Here is a 27,326-nt window from a genome sequence, read left to right on the forward strand (position 1 = left end):
ACACTATGCAAAATTTTTATTTCCTTTGGTTCTACAAATTGCATTTTTGTCCTTACCACAAGTTACATTTCTCATAATCAAACATCGTAGCTTTAGATTCTGCCCCAAGTATCTTTATAAGTAAACTAGTATATTACAATTACATTATTTGAAAAATTGCTGACTCTACAAATGCAAAAATGCATAAGTACATGCCTATCTACACCAGCAAAACAAAACACTCTGAACCTCCATGCTTTTAACAGGCCACACCTCCTTACCCAGGGTTTCTGGGATGCCCTTCCAAGCCAGAGGGTTTTATAGCTCTGACAGGCAATTTCATTGCTCCATCCACACTTCTGAAAGGTGTAGTTACAATAAACCCTAAGTGGATTAAATTTATCTGATAATCAAACATTTAAAATATGACATTTTCCACTACTCATTTCTGTTCGCCAACATTTCCAGAACTGAAAAGATGTATTTTTAAAAATGGACTGGGATAATGTTTTCACTTTCTTAAAAGGGAGAAGTGCTAAAAGTGTATTCCATGAATATTCTCACTCTCCTCACCAGCATTTCAAATTCTTTTTACATGTTGGGTTCAGAGTCTAGAGTCTAACAGGTAAACAATCTGCTCAAGGCCAAAAGAGAAAAAATTGTAATCACCAAAGTCCTAATTCTTCATCTAGATCTTTTAATATGACTTTGCTGATACGTGTTAAGAAAATGTGCCTAAAATTAGCCTTCTAAAAATACACATCTGAATCAGTTACTATTAGAACTGACATTTCCATGAAGCAAAGTCTGTGTAAGTGCACCTATGCATATACTCGAGGAAATTTACTTCCCAACGGACATCGTATCTCAAACCAGCTGAACAAGGTTTCCCAGTTTAACTACCTAAGTACTCCACCTATCCTAAAGAAAATATTCCATGAGCATTCTACAAGTATCTGTATAAACAGCAACAAGTTTGATCTATGATCAACATAAGAATATCTAATAAATATTAAAACTATTAAACTATAGATTAAAATGCAGATCTCTCATAGAGTTGAGTGATGGCATTTTGGTACATTCACCATTATTGTACTTTATTTAATAAAGAAATACATTTGCCCTTGCCAAAATAGCAATTGCAAGTTTACAAATAAAACCACAGACCTCCAAGTAATGATGCTAAATCTTCAACTTATATTTAACAAAAGTAAATCAGTTTACAAGTGGTCCATGGCATAAGTAAAATAAAAAATATCAAAAGGTCACAGGATCTTAAAGAATAGGTTTATTGACAATAATTTCATAAATATTCTAAAGAAAATTTCAAATTTTCTAAACTTAAAATGTTTAAAATCTGCTCTCATTGGCAAAATATCCCTCAAATGAATATCCCACAAATGAATGTCACATTTAAAATTTGCTTCATTTTAACATTTTTGCAAAATTTTTTTAAAAAATTTACAATGTGTGATTTTTCTTTCCCCTCTTGGATAACAGTAAGTAAATCAATACTCAGTTTTTATTTCAACTATGAGACATATTCACAAATATATCATCTAGCTGCTGTAAACCTGACAGTCAAGTCAGTCAGTAGTATAATATCCTACAGACATAAACGGAGCCAACTCGTTTTGGTATTTTTAGTCATAGCAACTGAAGTAGGCAAAATGCAAAACTTGTGGTTGCCGCCCAAATCACCCCAGAGCATATGATACAGTGTCAGAAAATGTTTGCATCAGTTTATAAGTTCATCTGTGTACTTCAGGTATCTGAAATTAAAAAAAGGGATTCTTATATATTTTGATAAAAATGTACTCAAATATTTCATAACATTAATATTTATTGCTTTATATGAATACTGTATTGAAAGCCCAAGCATTCAGTTTACACACAGAAATTATACAATTATATACCGCTTCACAAAGGCAGTGAACACATTAACATTCTACAAAATCTACTTTACAGAAATTTAAAAATTCTAAATATCAAAAGGTACAGCTGAAGAAACAGGTATAAATTTGGCAGCCAGTAATTTAGACAGGGAAATTGCAGCTTGCATGACTTTAAATTATGTGAATTTGAAAATATTGAGTTTAGAGTAACCATTGTGCTTTGTGTTGATCTGAAAAATATAACACTGGCTGTCGAAGAAGCATGTTCAAAAATATTTAATTCACTTCAAAATGTCATACAAATTACGGTGGTTTTTATGTACCCCTAAAGCTTCAGTCATTTAGCTCCGGTACATTACTAAAGTAATATATTAATTCTTCCAGTACAGTGGTGTTTCATACCATTGACATCTGTATACTCTAGAATAATTTAGAAAGAAATGTGTAGTATTCACACTGTTCAGAAAAGCAAGCAAAAGGTAAAGGAACCTGCCTGGTTCTTCTGAGATGGTCTCATGTCAGCTTTATAAGCATTCATTCTACAAAACAGTAAGCTAATGTTTGAACACAATTTCCAAGATAAAGCACATTTTCTCATAAATAATGAAGTCTTTTTCTCAGGCACCTCAGAAGTATACAAAAGAATTTTAGTTTGAACAGATCTCTTGGAATGTGTTTAACCTGGTATTTCAACAGACTTAAGATTTCCAGGGTTTCACAAGGGCCAGATTTTATGTGAATTACTCAGAAGAGAAAGAAACTGTCTTCTGAAAGAGGTGAACTCAATCATTACCAATAGAAAAAGTATCCACTGTATTCATCTCTTATAGAAAAAGAAAAATATAACATTTCCCCCCTTAGAATAATATATATATATGTATATATGACTTAAAGTTCCATAGTACATAGTCAAACAATAAAATCTGGAAACCAACATGAAACCCTATAATTCACATGTTAAAATGTTGAAACTATGACCAAAATATGAAAACTGCTAGAGCTGTCAGAAAGAGACAAGACAAAAAGCTTTCTTGCATACGTATAAACTAAATGTGATAATCTCCAAAAGTTTTCAAAATTATAATTATCTTCCAGTTTAAAATTTTTAACTCTAAATTAAAAAAAAAAAAAAAAAAAAAAAATCTATACACAAACCACTGATTTGACCAGACCAAAAAAAGTCAGCGGTAAGCAGGACCCAGAGGAGCTGATATTCACAGTTCTTACATGTACAACTCTTTCAGGATTTATCCCATAAAGTACTTTATTTTACAACCTGCTTCTCTTGTAAAACTAAAGGTCCACTTTATTACATAAAAGTTTTATACAGTGTAAAACCAGAACTGTATGTAAAATACTGCATCTAAATATTTCTAAATAGTTAGTCTTGTTCCATTGGTTCATCTGTGACTTCTGTGGCTTCCATGGATGATTCTGAGAGAATCTCTCCAGTTTTACTGGAATTGGATCCTATTAATTCTTCCGTTTCGTGGCAATTGGAACTACTTACAGGGCCTGTATTTTCACTACCTTCAGAATGTAAACCTCTCTCAACTTGAGTCACATCAGATTCCTCCATTTGATTATTTTCCTCAGAAGTCTCTTCATTCACAGTTAAGGCATCATCAGATTCTTTTTCTTGATTTTTTCTTTCTGGGATCATTTCTCTTGATGTCATAAAAGACTCTAAAAATAAGCAAATGTTGTTGTAGTTAAATTTGATTTTCAAAATACCTCCACAGTTAAGTTTCATGAATTCTGATATTCTACAGTTCAAATCATATCCCTGAAACTCAGCAGCAACTATAGAACACATACAGGTGGGAGAAAAGCCCAACATCAGCATTATAAGGAGTTCCATTATGTTAAATTCTTTCACGCAAAAATGAAGTACAAGAATTTGAGGATCTCCTTATTCCACCCTTTTACAGATGGTCTCTAAATACCTTCTTCTTCCTCTTCATCCTCTTCTTCATCCTCTTCTGTACAGTGCTGCCTGGTACAACTACTTTCTTTGTCTTTATTCTGAGATGAAGATGGAGCTTCTGTTTCTTCTACCATAACTGAAGAAATTTCACTGGAAGATGTTTGACTGGCCATCTCTCTGACGTCACTTTCTTTGTCAAACCTGAGTCTTTTTACCTCATGCCCCTCAGCTTCCACAGTATCTTCATCTGGATGTTTATTTTTTATAGGGCTCACCGAGGAACCTTCTGATTCAGATGTCGAAGAGTCACTGTAAATATTGTTTTAAAGTGTCATTAATAAGACTGTTTCTTCATTGTTTACATTCTCAATTTTAAGGTCTAATAATGTTTAACTGTATTTCAGTGTCCAAGTTACATTATAACATCTGGGCAAAGAAAAACACAAGAGAATAATTTCGAGGACACCTAAACTGTTTAATAAATAGTTCCCACTAGCAACTTGTCAATAAGTTACATGACCTTTCTGTTCAATTCTCCAGTAAGTTAAACGTCCTCCTATACTAAAACTACAAGTCTTCTACAGGGACATACTCTTTTTTTTTTTTTTCTTAAATAATTTATTGTGAAATATTTTTAAACTCACAGAAAAAGAACTATCATATCCCCCTAAAGCAGATCCCCTTAATTAGCAACTCACTGCATTTGCTCCATCACCATGTCTCCATCTCTGTTTATTCTTATTGTCATTAGTAATTTTCTGAACCATTTGAGAGTAAGCTGTAGATAAGATGCTCATTGTTCCTGAGTAAGTCAGAACACAGACACCTTTCTGCATCATCACCAATTTAAGAAACCAGTTCTGATAAGACCCTTTTGTCCAGGCAGACCAATACTCTTTATTTAATTCCTCTCACTCATTCAGTCTTCCTTCCCTTAATGTGATGTAGAAAATTTGAGATGGGATATAAATAAAAAGGTTTCCTTTTATGATCTACAATGAGAAATGATTCACAAAATTTCAACTCATTTATAAATATCTTCTCTTTTCAAGTAACTTTCAAAAAGAAGAAAAAAATGTATCACGACCACTTTCTTAACACCCTATTATAAATAAAATCTCCCCAAATTAGCAGTTTAAGTCTTTTCTTTGCCCATCGTCAGCATGTGCTAATGCTGAAAAAAGCTGCAGCCCCTTTTAACTGCATTAAAACATTTCCTACCCCTCAAAACAACAGTAAATTGTAAATAATAAATAATGAGGGCTGAAAAACCATCAATAAATGTTAACTCTTTTGGAAAACATTTTTTCTTTTAAATATAAATCACATACAAACCTGTGATTTTTGTCCTCGTTTTGCTTTAAGTTTGACTCTTTGCTGTCTGTGCTCTCAGGTAAGCCATTTGTTGTCATGGGGACTGACAAAGAAACCTTTGGTCGATTAAGTGGCCTGGGTGTTCCAGGTCCATTTATATTAGACCTACGGTAAAACAAATGAACATCATTTTCCCATTTTTGTAAAGTCATCGCTCCCAAGGTTTGTTTATATGAACAGATCACAGAAACATTTTCTTTAATTTTGACTTTAAGAACCATGGGTTACCAAATAAACTAATTCTGTTTGGTATATCCTAACCCACCATAAAATTCCCAATTCTTAAAAAGTATATTGAATTTCCTACCCAAAATTAAGAAACTGCAACTCTTTGAATAATAAAAATCAATAATCTCACCTTTCAGTGTAACTTGGTGAATTTCCAGGAAACATAACACCATTCATTCGATTTAAACTATTGGAATTGTTCTTCCTACAAGAAAAGAAAAAAACACTTTTATGGATAGTTTAATTCTTTAATTTTGATGAAAATCATGGGTCTAAAAGATCTTTTGTAAGATGTCACAGAACCAAATGAAAGACTTCTAAGAAAAATAACTATGGGATTATCTTAGTATGTTATTTAACAATATAGAGGTACATTCTTCAAGAATTCTAAAACAAATTCACCGTTACTGGTCTATGAAATCAGATATTTTAACCATTAAACCAGTGTTTCTCAACAGGGGGCAACATCTTCCAACAATCCCCCTTACCTCACTCCGCATCCCCAGGGCACATTCAGCAACGTCTAAAGAAATTTTTCACGGGAAGTGGTGGACACTACTGGCATTCAGTGGAAGCCATGGACAGTGCTAAACCTCCTGCAATCCCAGGACATCCACTCATAATAAAATACCAGTGGTGCCAAGGAGTGTGCCCTAAACTGCTACCTTAATTTACTATATAAATCTTAACAACTGGAAATAATTTTCCATCATGAAGAGCGATGTCATCAAGTAGCTATTACAAACCTAAGAATTATGTCCTAGAAATGGCCTGTCTCGGATGGGATCCCAGGGTCCAGACAGTACATAAATCCAACAGTGTTAAGACTGCAGTAAATCATGAATCTCTTTAATACAAATCTTTTCACTGGAAAAACATATAGGTAATGTTATTGGTAATATTCTACTTTGAGGACTAGATGGTAGTTTCATAAACATTTACAGATGTTATCATGCTTAATTACATATAAAATAAATGCAACCTATTTTTAAGACTAATACATCAGAAATGATTTAATAATCAGAATATACTAGAAAAAGAAAAATCTCTATACTTACTCTGAAGAAGGATAAACACAGCTAACAACCATCACATTCTGCAATAACAAAAATTGGTGATTAATACGAGGAAAAGTACCACAAAATAAAGTTTAATTATTTGTTTTTAATTTCTCAAAATCTCCCTGGTATTAAGTTTCTATTTTATTACATTTTTACTAATAAAAGAAATGGCTAAAAATAAAAATCTCTAATCAAGCAACGAAAACTAGAACAATAGCAAAAGACCAAAATCTAATATCCCACTAAACTATTTGCTTTTGCCAGCCTCATTTTTTTTTTTTTTTTTTTTTTTACTCTACTCTAGTTACTTTAGAGCCCTGACATTACGTATTACAGGTAACAGAATAGAACCACGGTCTCTTATTTGAGATAGAATCACACCAAGATATTTAGAGTTTGAAGTATTTAGGCCTACTATAACGAACTTCCTTTTAAAGCAGTACCCAATCAAAAGCTTGATGTGTAGCATGATATACCTCAAGGAAAGAGACTCAAACCTTTTTTATAATATAGTCTTCCTGGTAACAATAACTTTATTAATAGTCAATATTCACTGAAAGTTTGCTGAGCCAAAGTAAGTGCTTTTACATTTAATCCTCCTCACAGCCTCATTATGATCCACACTATACAGATGAGGAAACTGAGACTTAGATTATGTACCTGGTCCATGGTCACACAACTATGATTACTGTGACACTGCCTCGTTATCCAAAGATTGCCCAAGTGGAATTACTGAAAGTCTCTGAACTGAAAATAAGTACTGAAGAACCATCTCAGTTTCCTGCCCTTCAGGAATCTTACTAAATTGAAGGTATAGAAGCTCAACAAAACACATTAATCCAGTAAGGCCCTAAGATCTACTATAAATCACTAGGTAATGATTTTGGATTCCTGCTCCAAAGGTAAAATAAATTGAACTTCAGTTAGAACCGTAAAATAACACTAGCCTATGTTTTAGGATCAATCACTAAAACCAATGGTTTTAACAAAACCACTGGTCCACAATCTTGGTTCCCATGGGGCTCCTTCATTCATTCTTCACTCCAGACAAGTCTATGTCTTGCTTTTCATTCTCTCAGACTGTTTCCTTTGTCTAGAATGCCCTGCCCCTTTAACATCCCCTCACCCACTAAAAACCTAATGCTTCTCTCATTCTTAAACATATATATATATCCTTCTCAATATCTAACTTAAATGCTTTTATCAGTGATTTTCCAAGTTGTGTACCTCTGAACTCTAGAACTAAAGATATGAATTCTGTGGATAAACAAGTTTGCAAAACCCTCTATTATTAAAATATCATTTATAGAACTTCTCCGAGCTATTAATGTTAAGGTATACTAAGAATTTCCACGAGACAATAATAAACTGCTTTTCCCAAGCTTAATTGACCTCAAGCATTCCTCTGCCTCCCTCCTATTACATCTTTCTCTGAAACTTAGGACATAATTTGGAAAACAAATTGGGAAAAACTTCAGGTAGGCTGAGAAACCTATTTCAAGAAAAGGTGCCTGAAACAGAGCCTACTCAAAGTTCTTTTCTGAAATCTATTATGCTACAGTTTAATATAATTCCAATAATAAAATAAATACCTTTTCTACTCCTCTGAGAAATTTGTCTGTTCCTGTGTAGTTTCTCCTTGGATCTGTGAGCAATTCACATAGTCGCTGAATAGTAAAAGGTATACTGCAAAAGAACATAATTTTATAGTTTGGGGTCATTAATTATCAAGAAAACTAGGAACATTATTACTCCTGCTATTTCAAGCTTTATCTAGTCACCCCTGTGTTAAGCTACAAAGAAAATGCTACAAATGAATGGATGAGTCACTTAAAAATAGGCAAGGCAATAAGCACACCTGTCCTCTTATTTAAAAACAAAACCATGTGCCCTCCCTTGCCTTAAAAAGCAATAAAAAACAACACTCAAAATTAATGGAAAGCTTCAAAACTGAGAAAAAATTTTAACATTCTTAATTCTGACAATTCAATTTTAAGTTTACAAGAGAGGCAACACAAATAATAATCAAGTAAGAGTTTATTTAAATACAGAAACTTTCTCAAGTATTCTTTTGCGCACAAAGATTTTTTTAGTGTTCAAATAAAACTACAAATGTTTTGTTATCAGACAGAATAAGACAAGTGATTCCAATGAAAAAGTATTATAAATATAGTTATGCTCCATAATTAAAATTTTATGTACAACCTACATGTTTCATCAAACTTAAAATACATACAAATACACTCAATGTTTTGGTAGGTACCTTATTGTTTATCAAATACTTCAACCACACTCAAATTTTCACTTGATCACACAAAATACAAAACTGAAACATAAATTGGACCTAAAATCATGTTATAAACAGCAGTGTTTATCTCACACTATTAGCATTCCTGAGAGTTACAGTATGAACAGCAAACGTGAGCAGAGAGATGACAAATGCAGCTAAAAAGTGTAAACGTAAACTTTAGACTTCAGTAATTTGCCACACAAATCTATTTATTCTCCTTATAAAGACAATTACAAAGCCTCAGATTAACAGAGTTATTAGTCACAAAGTTATTTCTTGTTTACAGGCAGATCGACACAAAATTCTCTCCCCCCAACAAAGTAAGGCCACTAGTGATTAATAGCGCAGGACTCAAAAACCCAGTCTCTCTAACTTCAAATCCCATGTTCTCCCTTCCACTACACCTCACATATGTAAAATCGTAAATGTTTATTTTCTAGTTGGACAAACGATGTTTAGTTCTCGTATTCTTAGCATCAACACTATTCTTATGTTCTTTTAAAAACTCAATAAATGACCTAAGACAAATTTTGAAAAGCTATAAAAAATTATTCATATGGAAACAAATATTTAGTTATGCGAGAGACCAAGTATCAATCTTCTCTCAAGTCATATATCAAAGCCTGAAAGTCAGAAAACTATCATTCTGCCAAAAGATAGGGCACAAGAGGCGAAACATGTGTCTCTTTATCACAAATATTCAGAAGCAGACAGAAATACAGAACAACTTCTGATATTCATCAAGATTGCTACAGGAAAGTTCTTTGGTTTCTGAGAAAGAGTAATGTTTGTTTTTTTCTCCTTAAAATTCATAGTAAAAACTAATTATCTTTGTTTTTCCAAAATGTCTTTTTTCATATTTGACTGAAAGCTTCTTAAGGGCAGGATATCTTCACATACAAGATAGTCAATATATAATTTATTTATATACATATATATCTGAAATGCAGTACCATCATGGATTTCAGAATATTACTGGTATACCTGTACCTTAGCCCCTCTTTGAGTCCACTACCTTCCAAATCCTAAACACACACACACACACTTCCAAATGCTATTCCCTCATTAATGACCTCAGAGTGATACTAAAATTAAAAAGGAGTTTTTACACATTTTTCACAAATTAGCAAAATAGCACCCAGTGTTAAGAACATTCGAATACTATTTAACCAGCAAATACTTAAACAGACATTGTCTAGTTAGGTCTATTCCTCCAACTAAATTTCTTTCACACACTGATACTAGTACTTTCTCTTAAAATTAATTTTAAAAGATGAGTACCTTCCAACTCCCTGCTTAACAACGTTTTTACACTAAATGTTTTGGCTAATTTTCTCTAGGAAGGTAGGTAAAATGTTAGTCAATTATTAACACTGTATGTGTGGGTGAATATTAATACTGCTTTATGAGGAAAATGTATTATGTTTGCCTAACGATGTCAGCCTATGACAAAATGAGTTTACATTCTTAGACACTTTCAGAAGCTTTTAAAGTCATTTTACCAAGTGTCCAATAGATGGCACTAAAATGTTATACAACTCTCCCGCAAGTGAACAGGCTTAAAATACAAACATTTCTTGTAAATCAAAGTATCCACTGGAAACAATATTATAATTCTGACAACTGCATTGAAGGTCTCTTCATAAAGTTTGTACTTTTTAACCTTTTAAGTAAACATGAGAGCCTACTATGAAGCAGAAATATTAATATTTACTCAATAGCAGACCCGATAGACACGTAATGTAAACAATTACAATTAAAAACAACCCAATTACAACAAGAAATGCTAATAAAATTGTGTATACAGTGCTACGGAGACAGAATAAACTGTATGCCAGGGAATCGAGGATAAACGCGGGAACACTTAATTTAAGGTGGGTCTTTAAAAGGAGGTATAAGAATAAACCAGATAAATCCCAAATGAACGCCTGGTACAACTATATGAAAGTTCTGCTTTCTGTTACTCCTTCATTACACATAAGCACACAACACGGTTTATTCTAACTCTGGAAAATATTAACACGTTACCCAATAAATATCACTAGCTAAATTAAGACACATGCTAAGAAGAAAAAAAGAGCAAAAATGCATGCTGCTAACTCGCAACGAAAAGCATGAACCAGAATCCCGAAAACGGGAAAACGGGTGAGGATGTTCATTAGCAAAGATGTACTGTAAAGTAATTTAGTAGAAAAATATTTTGGGTTATTTAAAATAAAACGCAGTCAGTTTACTCTGCAAGATGTCACCAATATATTACCTTATTTACCCACATCATAAGATGAAAACTAAGATTATATAAGGAACTGAAAGAAAAAAACTTTTAAAAAGGTATGACTAGCTTGCATTTTATTAAGCAAACCAAAAAAAACTATGTCTACAATATCTAATAAAACTTTTAAAAAAACATTAAGTATTTCAAATTGTATTACTCAGAAATGGTACAGAACACTATCAACCAGTCCACTTTTTTTTTTTCCCCAACCAGTCCACTTTTAATGTACAAATTACGTATAAGGCAGTGTGGCTTAAAAAAAAAACCCAAAAACCAGCTAGCCCACTGGGACACCTTGCCCGAGTCGAATTTACCTCTTTAAAGACTTCATATCCTTTTCTGGGAAATAGAGATTCTGAAAGTGCACTTCTCATGTGATTATCATGAGCACTGAATACGACACCATGCATATAAATCACTTAGGGCCTGAAATATTTTAAAGTGTTCAATAAATCTTAGTTCCTATCATCATCCTGATCCCATCTGACCTTTAATGTAGATTGTGAGAAGGCACAAACCCTCCAAAGACCAACTACAGTGAAACAAAGCAAAAAATGTTTTTTAATATTCTTTTTAGGACTTCCCTGGTGACGCAGTGGTTAAGAATCTGCCTGCCAATGCAGGGGACACGAGTTCGAGCCCTGGTCCGGGAGGATCCCACATGCCGCAGAGCAACTAATCCTGTGCACCACAACTACTGAGCCTGCACTCTAGAGCCCACGAGCCACAACTACTGAGCCTGCGTGCCACAACTACTGAGCCCATGCGCCTAGAGCCCACGCTCCACAAGAGCAGCCACCGCAATAAGAAGCTCGCAAACCACAACGAAGAGTAGCCCCCGCTTGCCACAACTAGAGAAAGCCCATGTGCAGCAACAAAGACCCAATGCAGCCAAAATTAAATAAATAAATAAATAAATTTTTTTAAAAAAATTATTTTTAATTCCAAAGAAAGTAACTAACCCTGATGAAATAGGATCACACATTTTACATTACTTATATACCTAAATTTGACTGCAATCTGCCCCCATCTACTGACTTTAAAAAAAAAAAAAAAAAAAGACCAAGTCTTGTATATCTAAAACCTATGGGGATTCAAATACCAAGAAAGCTGCTGAACATCAGAGAAAGACATCTAAGCACAAATTAGAAATTTTAAACACTAACACTAAGCCCTAAAGATAGAATTTCCTATCCTGTATTTTAATTTGAGAAAGACTCTAAGTAACTAAAATTTATGTTTTGTTTTTAATTTATCTTAGTCTGTTTAAAGATTTGATCATCAAGATGTGCCAATATTCTGGATATATACCAAGGTATTAAGAAGAATAATTAAGAAGAAAAAAGAAATGCACATTTCACTCAGAGTCTAAGATTTTAAAAATCAGATAACCTATATCTTGCCTCTATTATATAAGCAACAGTCCTCATAAAAAAAGATAAAGGAGTATAAAACACAGAGGCCATTAAAGTAAAAGATAATCACAAAACCAGACATCCTATTTAAAAACTGCTAAAACAACCAATCACTTTTGTTTTATGCATAAAGATGTGATTTTTACCACACCTTTATTTTCTATTAATGACCACACTTATACTGTGTCTTAGTTAACAGAATTACTCGCTTGACCTGAACTATTTAAGTAGAAATTAACATATATCTCTTAGATATCAAAGGTTAAATGGGTTAAGTTTTATTTACTCTTAAGTCCTACAGAAGTCAGAAATCACCACTGGAATCTTGTGATATTATCTGACCTAAAACAATATGCTCTTTCTGGATCAGGCTTTATTTAACATCTGTATATATACAACATAAATATTCATATGCATATATTTTACAACTCAAATCAACTCAATTAGTAACTGAGATTTATTGAAAACAGCACTGTAAAGGAGCAAGTATACAAAATTAAGAAAATGAAGAATTAGCCTCTTACAATAATGGTAAATAACCATAAACTAGTATCTATACCATTCCCCATTCCAAAACAAATCTATAGCAATTGTCAACACTTCTAATCAAGTTAACCATCTTCTACAGTGCCTGAATTACTTTACTTGCCTCAAATAAAAATGTTAAGAAAAATTAATTAGGTTTGTGCTATTTCCTCTCTTTTTTTTTTAATACAGCAGGTTTATTTCCTCTTTCAATTATAAAATTTTATTAGAGAGAGCATCACATCAAACCCTATTACCACCAGACAAGGCAAGGCAGGAAGGAGAATGAGGGAAGGTTACTACCGATTCTCAACTAGTTATGGTAAGAAAGGGAGTAAAGAAAAAGAAATAAACAAAATTCAGCTAAAGGATTCAATATGCTCAACAAATACTGGCACAAATAACTAATAAAAAATTCAATAACTCTATTTTTCTCAACAGAGGAGCAGAAATTCCAGTAAGCAATAAAATAGGAAAAAGGAGTAAAAGAACAAAGTAACAAAAGGCTGGAATCCATTCTTTCATCCCTGAATAATCTGAGCTAACTGTAAAGCAAACAATACAAAATCAAAAAAGGAGTAATGTTTTATATCTACAATCCAGATTTTAAAGTATTAAAAACCTTGTATATGAACCTTAAAAAAAAAGTATGAAGAGGCAAACTCTCAGGTGCAGAAACTTACAAGATATCTGCATTTGTGCACACATGCATATAAAACAATCACGTGAAAGTTTTCAGGACTAAGCACAATCTAGTTAATTATGTACATTAAAATAACTTTAGAAGATGCACATGTAGAGAATGGACTTGAGGACACGGGGAGGGGGAAGGATAAGCTGGGACGAAGTGAGACAGTGGCATGGACTTATATATACTACCAAATGTAAAACAGATAGCTAGTGGGAAGCAGCCACATAGCACAGGGAGATCAGCGTACTCCAATAAAGATGTGAAAAAAAAATTTTTTAATAAAATAACTTTAGAGAAAAAATTCTACAGTCAGACTATAATCATGCCAAAAGATATGCACTGGATGCCTTAGAAATGATGTAATAAAGATTTTTAGGTATCAAGCAGTTGTGCAGTGTGCCTAGAACCCCTCCCTCAAAAATACATAGCCACGCCATTTTAGTCAACTACCCACAATAAGTGAAACTTACTGCTTATTTTAGAGAGGTCTCAGGTCTAACAGACTGTCAAAGGTGGAGGAAGACTTAAGTAATTTATATTCATTATTCTTCCATTTCAATAATTAGGATTTAAAATAATCTTTTTAAAACTACTAGGAATGTAAGTTATTCTCTCGAAATCTCTCTTTGTGTACCATTATAGGAATGAACTACTAGCTACAAGCAATTTCTAAATTATATTCATGGCATCTAAGATAGGAAGAGGATTTTCATAAATGGCCTCAATTTGAGTAAGCCTACATACATATACTCTTGTTCATTATAAACCCACATAGAGGGCATAAAATGGCAACTGTCTTTTAACCGACCATTCATTGAAGCTTCTAATTTCGTTAATTTTTAATTTTTGGTGTTTCTCACCTAAGAAACTGTAACTTCAGTTCTGGAGAGTAGCTATAATCCATCTTCCCCTATAAAATTTTTAAGTTCAAAAGTAATTTTAAAAGGACAAGAAAATATGACTAATAAATTTTTTAAAGAACTTTAAGCATTCAACTATGTAATTCTATCTACCCTGCCCCATTAAACAAAATACAGATACAGAAACATGCTTTTATTCCTTTCACTCATTCAATACCTGTTTGTTTGAAAACCTACTATGTTCAGGCATTCACTGTGCTAGGCCTTATATGGAAAAGATAGTCCCCCGTGGTGTCCAGAACCTTACAGTTCAGGAACACAAGCAAGCAAGTGAATGGACAATTTCCACTTTAAAGAGGGAAAATTTATATACTGACAATACTAATTTTAGAAAACTGATAATCTTTTCATGCCAATATATATATTTTAAGATATACGCACCATGAGGCACATGGGATCTTAGTTCCCTGACCAGGGATCGAACCTGTGCCCCCTGCAGTGGGAGCGTGGAGTCTTAACTACTGGACCGCCAGGGAAGTCCCCATGCCAAAATATTTTGAAGCATTTAACACAGAGCTTTCACTAATTAAAAGCAAAAAACAAAAACAACAAAATGAAGTTACCAATAAGAAAATCACCAAAAGATTTAAAAAAACAAAACAGATATGAAACCACAATTCATAAAAGAGTCATTAAGGACATGGATGTTCAATTTCACTTGCAATCAGAGAGACACAAATTCACGTACATACCCACAAAAATACTGAAGAAATAAACTATCTGCATTTATATAAACACAGAAGCATAAATGAAAACATTTTGTGAGGTCAATTTGGCAATATTAATAAAAATTTTAACTGTGCATACACCATGACCTAGCAACTCCTTTTCTACAAATTAAAAAAAAGCAACAATAAATCGATTCATATATTCAACATATGACATTCATCAACACAAAAACGTATTTACAAGGAGGCTCACTACAAGCACTACTTGTAACAGCCAAAAAAATAAATGCCCATCACCAGTGGGAACAGAGAAAATGAACTGTATATATATAATCCGTTCATATAACAGAAAGTAATGCTGCTATTTCAAACAGACAAATAGAAGACACAGCTGTCAATGTACTGATATAAAGAAGATTTCAAAGCTCTTCTAAAAGTGAAATACAACTAGCAAATAACATGTTCCTATTTTCTTTATATATTCCTAGGACAACTGGGGATCTTTTTAAAACTATGAACATACTTATGTCACTTTTATAATTTAAAAGATGATCTATTACAAATAGCAGGAGAGGTATACTGGCAAGGACATACTCTCAAACTAGCTAAAAGAGAACAAAATGCTACTTCTACCCACCACTCTTAGCAAAAAATTTTTTAAAAGCAACAGCTTATCTATGTCTATTCAAACACAAAAGTAAAAATTGAAAAATATTACAGACATGTTTTTATGTACCACATACCAATATATTATGATACAGACAAAAATGGCTGAAATTAAAAATATTAATGTATCACTGATTAACACTTGGACTCTGAACTTCCCTGGTGGTCCAACGGTTAAGACTCCACACTTCCACTGCAGGGGGCACAGGTTCAATCCCTAGTCAGAGAAGTTCCACACGCCACATGGTGTGGCCAAACAATAAAATTAAAAAAAAAAAAAAAGACTTGGATTCTGCCTGATTAAGAAAAATAATTCGTAAACCGCCTTTCTGAAAAATCAGAGAAAAAAAAAATTCAAACTATTTATGGTTCAAAGATGAAAAATATTTTTAAAGTAATTATGTTTATGTATGCTTAGGCATTTAATGACTGTTCAAGTCATTTTCAGAGGCAGGTGGACTACCTACTTAGCAAATTAAGACATTACAAATATTTCGATTAATTTAATACCTACATATCTGTAATTTCATCCAATTTAATTTGAAAGAATTGAAAATGGTACTACTAAACTCAGAATCACAAGTAGCTTCACATTCACAAAGCAGTGGTATAATTTAACCTGTTTCACCATAACTCGTAATTTTATTTATTTATTTATTTATTTGTGGTATACGGGCCTCTCACTGTTGTGGCCTCTCCCGTTGCGGAGAACAGGCTCCGGATGCGCAGGCTCAGCGGCCACGGTTCACGGGCCCAGCCGCTCCGCAGCATGTGGGATCTTCCCGGACCGGGGCATGAACCCGTATCCCCTGCATCGGCAGGCGGACTCTCAACCACTGCGCCACCAGGAAAGCCCTTAACTCGTAATTTTAAATGAGAGCCATAACTTATTGAAGTAAAACATGAGTTACCATAATGTCTAAGTACTATCTGTCTAACTACCTCTGCACTATTTATAAACATCCCCAAGAAGTATTCTTAACCACATTCAATTCAATAGTAAGTCTTACGTATACTTCTAATACATAGCATGTCTTCATCTTGGCATGTGCTTAAAAAAAAAAATTAGTATTGATAAGTAAACATACACATACAGTTAAAATACAATAATTTTCAACAGTACAATAGGGTACACGGTGAAAATAAAGTCTCCCTCCAATCCCAAACCCCCAAGAGCACCTCAATGATAAAGCTTTAATTTCTCCCAAAAGAAAAGTATTTTGGCAACATACTTAAAACCAAAGCTTAAGATTTTGATATTTTAAGCCAAACTGTTAAGCAGAGAACATAACATATAATAAAGGGTTAGGTGAATTACACTATCTTGTTGCAAATCCCATGTGATTAAGTAACTGAAGAAAAAAATGAGACCATTTATGCTACCTAAAAATACTCACAAATGAAATGTGATCAAATAAAAACTGCCCCTAAAAATGAATTCATGGTTAACATACCCACAATTCATTAAATTAGGTATTGTCACTCCACACTCCCAATTGTTAATGCCAATTTAAATACTGAACAATTCGTGCTTCCCTGGTGGCGCAGTGGCTGAGAATCCACCTGCCAGTATGGGGGGCACGGGTTAGATTCCTGGTCCGGGAGGATCCCTCATGCCGCGGAGCAGCTGAGCCCGTGCGCTACAACTGAGCCTGCGCCCTGGAGCCTGCAAGCCACAGCTGCTGGGCCTGGGTGCCTGGAGCCTGTGCTCCGCAGAGGGAGAGGCCACCACGGTACGCCCCCCCCACGCTCCACGGCAGGCGGGTGGCCCCTGCTCGCTGCAGCTGGGGGGGGGGGGGCCGCGCACAGCGGCAGGGACCCAACGCAGCCAAAAATAAAAATTAATTAATTAATTAAATACTGAACAATTCAACTTAACAAATACTTCTTCCCTTCAATAAAGGGAACATTAAAAATACAAAGTCCTGAAAAGAAAGTATTTAAAATAACACAGAGTATGACACACAATTTAAAGGTCAGCTTCATTTTAGTGGAGAGTAACTTTTCAGTACAATGTTTTACAAAGGGCTAAAAATGGTTACTTACTGGAGGGAAAAGAGGGATTCTAAAAAAATGTTTTAAAATAAAAAGTCACTAAGTAGAATCTTTTCATAAATTGTTACTTTTCATTTTAAAAGAAATGTTACTTATTTCAGTGATAGGTTCTAGGCAAAGTATAAACATTTATAATATCAAATATAAAACAAAGAAAAAATTTAAAAATATTTGATTAATGTTTCCACTGTCATAAACATTTAAAGTCTAAATGCCACTGACACATATAAAGGTGGTTCAAGATTTTTTTTTTAAAGCTGTCACTATTTTAAATACTTGTAAGCTGGAAATCAATAACTATTATATAAATCACAAGACACAGAACTTGTTCTAATGGATAATCAGTTATCAAACAACCAGACACATCAAAACTTAGAGAAAAATCTAATGTTCTCCTAAAAATTAAACCTTTAAAGTAGAATTAAATGCATACCCATTAAATCCAGTGACAATTTTCAGTATCCTTTCCTTCATTTCATCAAAGGGAATATATTCGACATTAGGGTTGGGAGGACCTCTTGGTTCAGGAGCTGAAGTTCTGAAATCATCCATCACTTTCTCCAGTTTGAAAATAAAATAGCCTTTAAACTGGGACCACTGAATCCTATAAGCAAAAAATTAAAAAAATATATAATACCATGTACAGTCAAAATTCTTGAACAAAAAGCACAAATACAGAATTTACCATGACACTAATGCTAACAAAATTAAGACCTGGAAAAGTAGTCGTGAAAATATCTTCGTTCAGTAGCCTGCACCACGCCTGATCAATCTGACTCACAAGGTCCAACTTGGTTCCATCCAATTCTCCCAAACTCCTGACCCAAACAAAACCTAAATCAGATTAAAATCTTTAAAATTAACTACTTTTGGTTGAAAGCTTATTGTCTAAGTCACCCTCTCCACATTTTTAAAACATTATCTTGTTCTGACTCTATCTATCCCTCATAACAAACCTAACCCAGGAGGCGTTACTGCCCCCATTTAAAAGAGGCTATTGGAAATTGGCCCAACCTTACATTTATAATTTTAAGTAGACAAATGAGAATGACTCCATACCCTAAGCTCTGAACATCCAAGGTATAATGCTTATATAGACCAATAAATGTTTCTTGTTTTTTCTCTTAAATAGCAAAACAAACTTCAATTTGTCCTTTTTCTTTTGTTTTCAACTAAAATTTTTAGTATTTTGTCATTTAAAAGATATATATCACAGGTTCTATCCAAGATGTAGCCTGCAAAGTAAAAGAAATACATAATATCCTTGTGTAATTTTCACATCTGTTCATGAACTTTTAATATAAACATCTTTTTACCCCTGCTCCCTAACATTTTACCACTAATATAAGGATATTTTGTGATACCTGCCTAAATAGCCTAAAGTCTAGGAGATGCAAGAGTCAGGAATGCCAACCATTCCTCCAAACACTATAACCATTACTGGCAGCAGATAGATCTCTTACACAGGAGATGACTTAAGCAAGATAAGACTGCTAGTCTGCAATCACTCTTCCATCCCATCCAGCAACCCTACAAATAAGGCAGCAGTTCTCAAAGTGAGGCCCAAGAGGTCAAAGCTATTTTCATTAATAGAGTTGACTTTTTCACTGAGCTGACATTTGCAATGACAGTAGTTGCAAAAGCAGCAGTGGGTAAAATGGACAACACTTCAGCACAAATCAAGGCAACAGTACCCAACCATACTAGAAGTAGTTGTTACCTTCTTTATCACCAGACTCACAGTTTAAAACAAAACAAAAAGCCTGTTTCACTGGAAAGTTTAATAAAACAAATTTACTAACTTAATTAAATCTGAACCTTTGAAAACACACACATCTTTTTAATATCCCATGTAACAAGATAAGAAGTATACATAAAGGACTTCTGTTGCATAACAAAACATTATGGACATCTCAAGTCACAAAAAGTTAAATACTGCTGCTGGTTGAATGAAAGCCATTTTTACTTGAAAGGAATGTCAAACAAATAATGCTTATTCAGACCAAGAGAAATTGCTAGACATTACCTCAAAAATGAACAAGTGAGTCTATCACTTGATGAAACATCAACTGCAATATTGGTGACCACTGATAAAATTTCAACTTCAAAATAAAAAATGTAAAATCTAGAAAATGTTTGTTCTTCACTGTGAGCTTCAAAGGTTACTGATACAGTCCCAAGACATTTCAAAACCTACCACTGTTGATATAAAAAATATTGTGACACGCCCCCCCCAAAGTACAGGCAACAAGAGAAATAAATTGAGCTGTATCAAAGTCAAAAGTCATGGATCAAAGGACACTATCAGCAAAGAGTGAAAAGGCAACCCACAGAATGGGAGCAACTATTTGCAAATCATCTACCTGATGAGGTTTTAATATCCAGGACATATAAAGAACTCCCACAACTCAACACCAAAACAACAGACAACTCTATTTTAAAAATGGGCAGGGCTTCCCTGGTGGCACAGTGGTTAAGAATCCGTCTGCCAACGCAGGGGACATGGGTTTGAGCCCTGGTCTGGTAAGATCCCACATGCCATGGAGCAACTAAGGCCGTGCGCCACAACTACTCAGTCTGCGCTCTAGAGCCTGCGAACCACAACTACTGAGCCCATTTGCCACAACTGACATATCTGCATGCCTAGAGCCCGTGCTCTGCAACAGAGAAGCCACCGCAATAAGAAGCCCGCGCACCGCAATGAAGAGTAGCCCCCACTTGCCGCAACTAGAGAAAGCCCGCGTGCTGCAACGAAGATGCACCGCAGCCAAAAATAAATAAATAAAAATAAATAAATAAAAAATAAGTAAAAATGTGCATGAATAGGCATTTCTTTAAAGATATAGGAATGGCCAACAAGCAAATGGGAAGATGCTCAACATAACTATTTAGGGAAATGAATATCAAAAATCACAGTAAGACAGAACTCCACATCCATGAGATTGATTGTTATCCAAAAAACAAACAAACAAAACCCCCCCACAAAAAATAACAACTACTGCCTGGCAAGTATGTAGGGAAACTGAAACCCACGTGCATTGCTTGTGGGAATGTAAAATGGTGGGGTCACTGTGGAAAACAGCGTGGCAGTTCCTCAAAAAAATCAAAGGGGGCTTCCCTGGTGGCGCAGTGGTTGCGCGTCCGCCTGCCGATGCGAATTACCATATTATCCAACAATTCCATTTCTGGACACCCAAAAGAGGTGAAAACAGAAACTCAATCACATGAAACTCACTTATACACAATGGTAGAAACTACCCAAGTGTCCCTCAACAGATGAAGAGATAACCAAAGTGTGGTATAAACAATAGGATATAGCCTTAAAGAAGAAGAAAACTGACACATACTAAAACAATGATTAATCTTGAACACATTATGCTAAGTGAGATAAGCCAGACACAAAAGAACAAGTATATTGATTCTACTTTTAAAAGGTATCCAAAATAGTCAAATTCAAAGAGACAGCAGAAAGGCATATGCCAGGGTCTTGAAGAAGGGATGGGCGAGATGTTACTGTTTAAAGGGTACATTAATTACAGAAGATGGATAAATGGCCAATAAGCACATGAAAAGATGCTTGACATTATTAGTCATTAAGGAAATGCACATCAAAACCACAAGATACCATTTCACACCCACTAAAGTTGTTATAATAAAAAATGACGGACAGTGCTCATTTCAGCAGCACATATACTAAAACTGGAGCAATACAGAACAGGATTAGCATGGCCCCTGTGCAAGCATGACACGCGAATTTGTGAAGCGTTCCACATTTTTCGTGGATGGACCTAGAGACTGTCATACAGAGTGAAGTAAGTCAGAAAGAGAAAAACAAATATCGTATATTAACGCATATATGTGTAATCTAGAAAAATGGTACAGATGAACCGGTTTGCAAGGCAGAAATAGAGACACAGATGTAGAGAACAAATGTACTGACACCAAGGGGGGGAAAGTGGGGCGGAGGAGGGGATGAACTGGGAGATTGGGATTGACATATATACACCAACATGTACAAAATAGATAACTAATAAGAACCTGATGTATTAAAAAATGAAACTCAAAAAAAAAAACTACAGGTTTCTTTTTTCCTGATTATAAAAGTAATAAAGCTCATTGTAGATATGTCAAGCAAAACAAGAAAAATATAAAATCATCTGCAATCTCAACTCAACATGACCATCATTAATATTATTAATATCCTCCAGAGAGTATTTATGAATTTTCATATGCACTACTTCCTTCATTTTATGTAAATAAAGTTTGAATTATGTACTTTTTTCCACTCAACAATGTGTCATTCACATTTCCATTTTCAAAATATAGTGACTTTGGTTATTCTAATGGTTCAGTCCACTGAATAGATGTATGACAATCTCTTACTGACAGATATATATATATGTGTGTGTGGGTGTGTATTTCGTTTATCTTTCACAATTAATGCACTAAAACCTATATTCTGGTAAATGTTCCTGTGCATACCAATTTATATTACCAATAAAGGTATATGCAAATACTTCTAAAAAAAAATGATGGACAATAAACAAGTGTTGGGGGACTTCCCTGGTGGCGCAGTGGTTAAGAATCCGCCTGCCAATGCAGGGGACACGGGTTCGATCCCTGGTCCGGGAAGATCCCACATGCCGCGGAGCAACTAAGCCCATGCACCACAGCTACTGAGTCTGTGCTCTAGAGCACGTGAGCCACAACTACTGAGCCCACACACTACAACTACTGAAGCCCACGCGCCTAGAGCCCAAGCTCGGCAACAAGCGAAGCCACCACAGTGAGAAGCCCGCGCACCGCAACAAAGAGTAGCCCCAGCTCGCCGCAACTGGAGAAAGCCCACGCACAGCAATGAAGAGCCAACACAGCCAAAAATAAGTAAACAAATAATAAATTTAAAAACAAACAAGTGTTGGGAAGGATGCAGGGCAACTGTTGATGGGAAATGCAAAATGGTGTTGATGGGAATGCAACCTATACATTGTTGATGGATGCAGGGCAATTGTTAATGGGAAATGCAAAATGGTGTAGCCATTTTGGAAAATAGTTTGGCTTGGCAGTTCCTCAGAAAATTAAAGAGAGTTGACGTGTGACCTGACAACTTACTCTGTTAAATGAGTGAATTACATGGTAGGCAAATTTTACTACTATTATTTTTAAAATATGGTGAGGGTGATTATCTAAAGCTACCTGCATGACTACCTTTTCCCTCCTTTCCCTAGTCTTCTTTGGGAAGGGCAATTTGAGGTTTAACAAGCAGAGGCAGCATATTATAATCTCTAAGATGCCTAATATTAATTTCTGAGTAGTATACAATTGTCAATGGTTACTAAAATTTATCTTTAAATTTCACTAGACTCCCTAAAGTCATTTAACTAATACTTAAACACACCAGGGGAGGGTACTGAAATAGGAGTCTTACACTTTTCCTTTCTTAAATTAAGAATCTTTTTGTAGTTTTAATAATCACCCACTAAGTCATAACCTGTTTCATGAATTAGAATTTCCATATACACATGGGTTTTTTAACCCACCTTTCCACTAACTGCTTGAGAATCTACCCATGACATCCAAACAACAGAAGCAACACATTAATGGGAATAGGGAGACAAAGGAGTGATAGAGACCAGGTAAAGCAAACTATGAGGAGCTTCAAAGACTCTAGGTCACCAATTCTAAGTCAGACGGTAATTAAGTCCCATAAAATGAAATGAATTATGTACAATTTGTATTTTAAGTTCCAAACGTATCAAGCACAGTTACTCTAAATCAGATCCAACAGATACAAGTCAAATTCCTATGCCATATATAATTGAAAAAATGCTTCTATAAAATGTGAAAGATAACGCTTTTTGATGTAACACAACTGATAAACAAAAGAAGAAAATGCTTCGCTGAAAATTATGTAATTTGAGCACAAAAACAGGCCAAGAGTAAATCAACTAAAAATTTGGCAACAGAAATAATTTTCTTAGGAATGTACTCACAGGACAAGAAACTACAAAACAAAAACAAAACAAAAAAACCCTTATTTTTCACATGAAAATAAAATTATTCTAAACAGATGCTCATGAAACATAAACACGTTTTCAACTTTAGAATAAACTCCTGCACATAAAAATTTTCTCCAAATATAAAATACATACTCAGAACTTTAATCTACTTTGCTAAAATTAACTCAAGAATTTACTGAAATTCATTACTCATTAATTTTTTAAAGTAACTTCACCTCCCTTCACTTCCTTTTCTTCTCTTTCCCTTCTATTTTTCCCTTTATGAAGTTTCTCCTCTACAAAGGCAAAACAACTCATATCACTAATAAATATATCCTCCTTCCAAACACCACACTGACCTTTTTCTTCCACAGGAACTCTCAAGTACTAAAACAAACATGTTTCCCTCACAATTCTCAGGTTAAAGGTATTTTTCAGAGACTCAAGAGCCGAAAATCCATCTCTTATTTCCCAGCTAGTTCTAGAACATTTTAGTGGCCAGTAGCCACATCTTAACTTGTTGCCCCTTACAGTTCCAAATTCTGTTAAGATGACTTCCTACTCAGACTAACTGCTTTCCACACAAGATCTGTGTGGGAAGCTAACAGAAGAGAGCACAGGAGAGCCCTACACTATCTCCAAGGGAGAGCAGATACTGTACCATTTGTAAACAAAGGGGAATATGGAAAAAATGAATGAATGAAAACAAAAAGAAAATTAATAGGGCTGATCACTGACACAAGGTGACAAGGCTTTGAATCAGGAGACTTAAAAGTGCCATAGAATTCAGTCGTAACTACCTGACTGCAGCAAACAAAGACAATTAAATTTATTCTGAATATTGAATTACATGAGTGATAAACATGGGCAAAAATCAGAACACAACTGCTTACACAAAATCTTGACAACATTTTTAAGAACGTCCTTTAAAATACAAATCACTAGCTCAGAAAACCTCTACAAGTGGGGTCCCAACCAAGAGAACATTCCTTGCCTAATTTCTTTTGCATAATTATACCTTTAAAATATATTATACTTTATCAATTAATTGAGCAAGCATTTAAATGTCAGTGGAACAGAGAGCCCAGAAACAGACCCATACATAAATGGAAACCCAGTATATGGGAAAGGACAGGTTTTTCAGCAAACAGTCTGAGAAATGACAGAGCTACTACAAAATTTTACTAGAGTTTAAAAATTTAAAAGATGTCTGTTCCCCCCCTTTCTGATTATATAAATAGGACAGTCATTGAAAAAAATTACAAAACAGAGAAACAATGAAAATTGTCCATAATGTGCCCAGTAACCATTACTAAAGTACATGCTTAGTGTGTATTTTTTCACTAATATTTATTTATTTAAATTGGGTATCCTTGATTAATATCCCTTTGTTTCCCTACCTCATTCACTGTGGGTATTGTCACGGGACCAGTAGTCTCTGAAAGTAAGATTTTTAATATATATCACATATAGTAGTACCATTATTTAATAACCACCATTTTAAACAAAGAATTTAGGTTGGCTTCCAGCTCATTACAATTAAAAATAACTGTTTAATATCCCAATAATAAACTTTGTAGGCATCTGTTTATTACCTTATGATAAATTTCTGTAAGTGGAATTACTGAGTCAAAAGTATGAAATATAAGGACTTTTGATATGTATATTCAAAAGGCCTTCAGAAATGCTGTACCACTTTATAGTGCCATCAGTATAGAAACACCTATTTCATTCCAGTATTACATGCTTTCAAAACTCTTGTATATTTAATAGTAGAAAAACCCTTTAATTTGCCTTTCATTCATTGCAAGTGAAACTGAGTATTTTTACCTATGTTTACTACCCACAAAACATTTCTTTTGGGTCTGAATAGGCCCTTTGCAATCCCTCATCCTGTAGTCCCTCAATTTTGGCACCACTGACACTGTTGTAAGCCTGATAATTCTTTGTCAAAGGGGGATGTCCTGTGAACTGTATAATGGTTAGCAGCAATCCTTGATCTCTACCCACTAGAAGTCATTAGCACCCAACCTTCAACTGCCCCCCAAATTTTGACAATAATAAATGTCTATAAATATTGCCAAGTGTTTCCTGGGAGACAAAAAGCATCCCCAGTTAAAAACCACTGCCTTCTCCACCCCTTTAAAATTGTCTTTTTCTTACTCTCATGGTATTACAGAAAAAGTAAAATTACTATGTAACACAAGTATGAACATAACTTTTTCATTCTCATTTTGTACTGACTGCTGCAAAAATAAAAATTGTTGTTTTCATATAGATGTTGAAGTGACACTAAAATATTTATCTAATTGTTCCTATGTTGAAATTATCTTTGAAATGCCATACATTTCTTTGCTCAGAAACTCATATCTGAAGATGGAATGGTACCTGCCTCCAAAGCAATAAAATTATGACACAAATTCTGAAGGAAAAGTATTTGGCATTAAAAGTGAAGTTTTCAAATTAAGAGTGCTAAATATCTAATGATAATTGTACACAAAAAGGATCCAATCAGATGGAAAAGAAAGTTTCAGCAGGTAACGCTAACGTTCAGGTAATACCTTAGTGCAAACTTGGGTTTCTTCTTTGGCAACTTGAATATTCATGATAAGGACTCTAACATGTCTAAAGATTCAAGTTACACTCCTCTACTCACCCATCTCTCTCTACCAATTAAAACAAAAAGTTCACGAAACTGTGTGTTCTGGTTAGCTTGATGTATGCTTAACTCTTAGCTAAACTTTGACCCTTTTTGAAAATCTTTCTCAAATTTATTAACAGATCAACATGGATCCTTCCTTTCCACACAGACAGTTGAACCAAACAAGTATGAACCAAAGATAGATCTCCTCTAACAGTATGACTCAGGCTGAAGACAGCCGATTTAGAATTCAGAGGGTACTAGGTTTTTTTAAGTAGCACTAGTTTAATAGCTGCAGTGGATCTACCCTCCTCCTTGCTAGTAGAGAGTCACTCTTCTCATTCCATTCATCACTGATGCTATCACTTCTTCCATAATCCATTTGATACTAATGCCAAACTGCCATCAACAGAGATGATTCCATTCTTTTACCACCACGTTTGCCACAGCCTAGGTAGGCCATGGGCCCTTTTTTCATTCTACAAACTCACAACGTAATGTCAGTGTCAACAGCAGTTAGAAAGCCCAGAAACAATGTAAGACATTGATCCTTAACAAAATTAGTTTGAAAAACAAGATACATAAACAATAAACAAATAGAAATAAAACAGCATAAACTATCAGCTGCAAAGACTTCAGTGATGGTATAACAGAACACAGAAAAAGGAGAGATGAAATGTAGGTTTAGAGCCATCAAGAAAAGCCTTCAGGACAAAG

General features: G+C 34.5%; 1 protein-coding gene and 1 non-coding gene across 8 annotated transcripts in view; one reads left to right on the plus strand and one right to left on the minus strand.

The window, feature by feature from the left end:
* Window positions 1-1,384: 1,384 nt before the first annotated feature.
* PPP4R2 (protein phosphatase 4 regulatory subunit 2) overlaps window positions 1,385-27,326 on the minus strand; it is a 55,700-nt gene continuing 29,758 nt past the window's right edge. For 5 of the 7 annotated variants that reach the window (XM_024124007.3, XM_028478884.2, XM_007104928.4 and 2 more), the window contains 7 exons: window positions 18,403-18,573; window positions 8,057-8,150; window positions 6,462-6,499; window positions 5,534-5,608; window positions 5,137-5,280; window positions 3,821-4,110; window positions 1,812-3,560 (listed from right to left, as the gene is read on the minus strand). In XM_024124007.3, the coding sequence (XP_023979775.1) occupies window positions 3,256-3,560; window positions 3,821-4,110; window positions 5,137-5,280; window positions 5,534-5,608; window positions 6,462-6,499; window positions 8,057-8,150; window positions 18,403-18,573 (1,117 nt within the window). In that variant the 3' untranslated portion in view covers window positions 1,812-3,255. Of the gene's footprint in view, window positions 1,752-1,811; window positions 3,561-3,820; window positions 4,111-5,136; window positions 5,281-5,533; window positions 5,609-6,461; window positions 6,500-8,056; window positions 8,151-18,402; window positions 18,574-18,683; window positions 18,764-27,326 lie in introns of those variants that run through there. The other 2 variants (XM_028478883.2, XM_028478886.1) reach the window with 2 other exon arrangements.
* LOC112064989 (U6 spliceosomal RNA) lies at window positions 21,639-21,746 on the plus strand. The gene has a single exon (XR_002891777.1). It is a non-coding gene; the product is annotated as a U6 spliceosomal RNA (small nuclear RNA).

Source organism: Physeter macrocephalus, chromosome 18 (assembly GCF_002837175.3).
Source record: "Physeter macrocephalus isolate SW-GA chromosome 18, ASM283717v5, whole genome shotgun sequence".
NCBI classification, from domain to species: Eukaryota; Metazoa; Chordata; class Mammalia; order Artiodactyla; family Physeteridae; genus Physeter; species Physeter macrocephalus.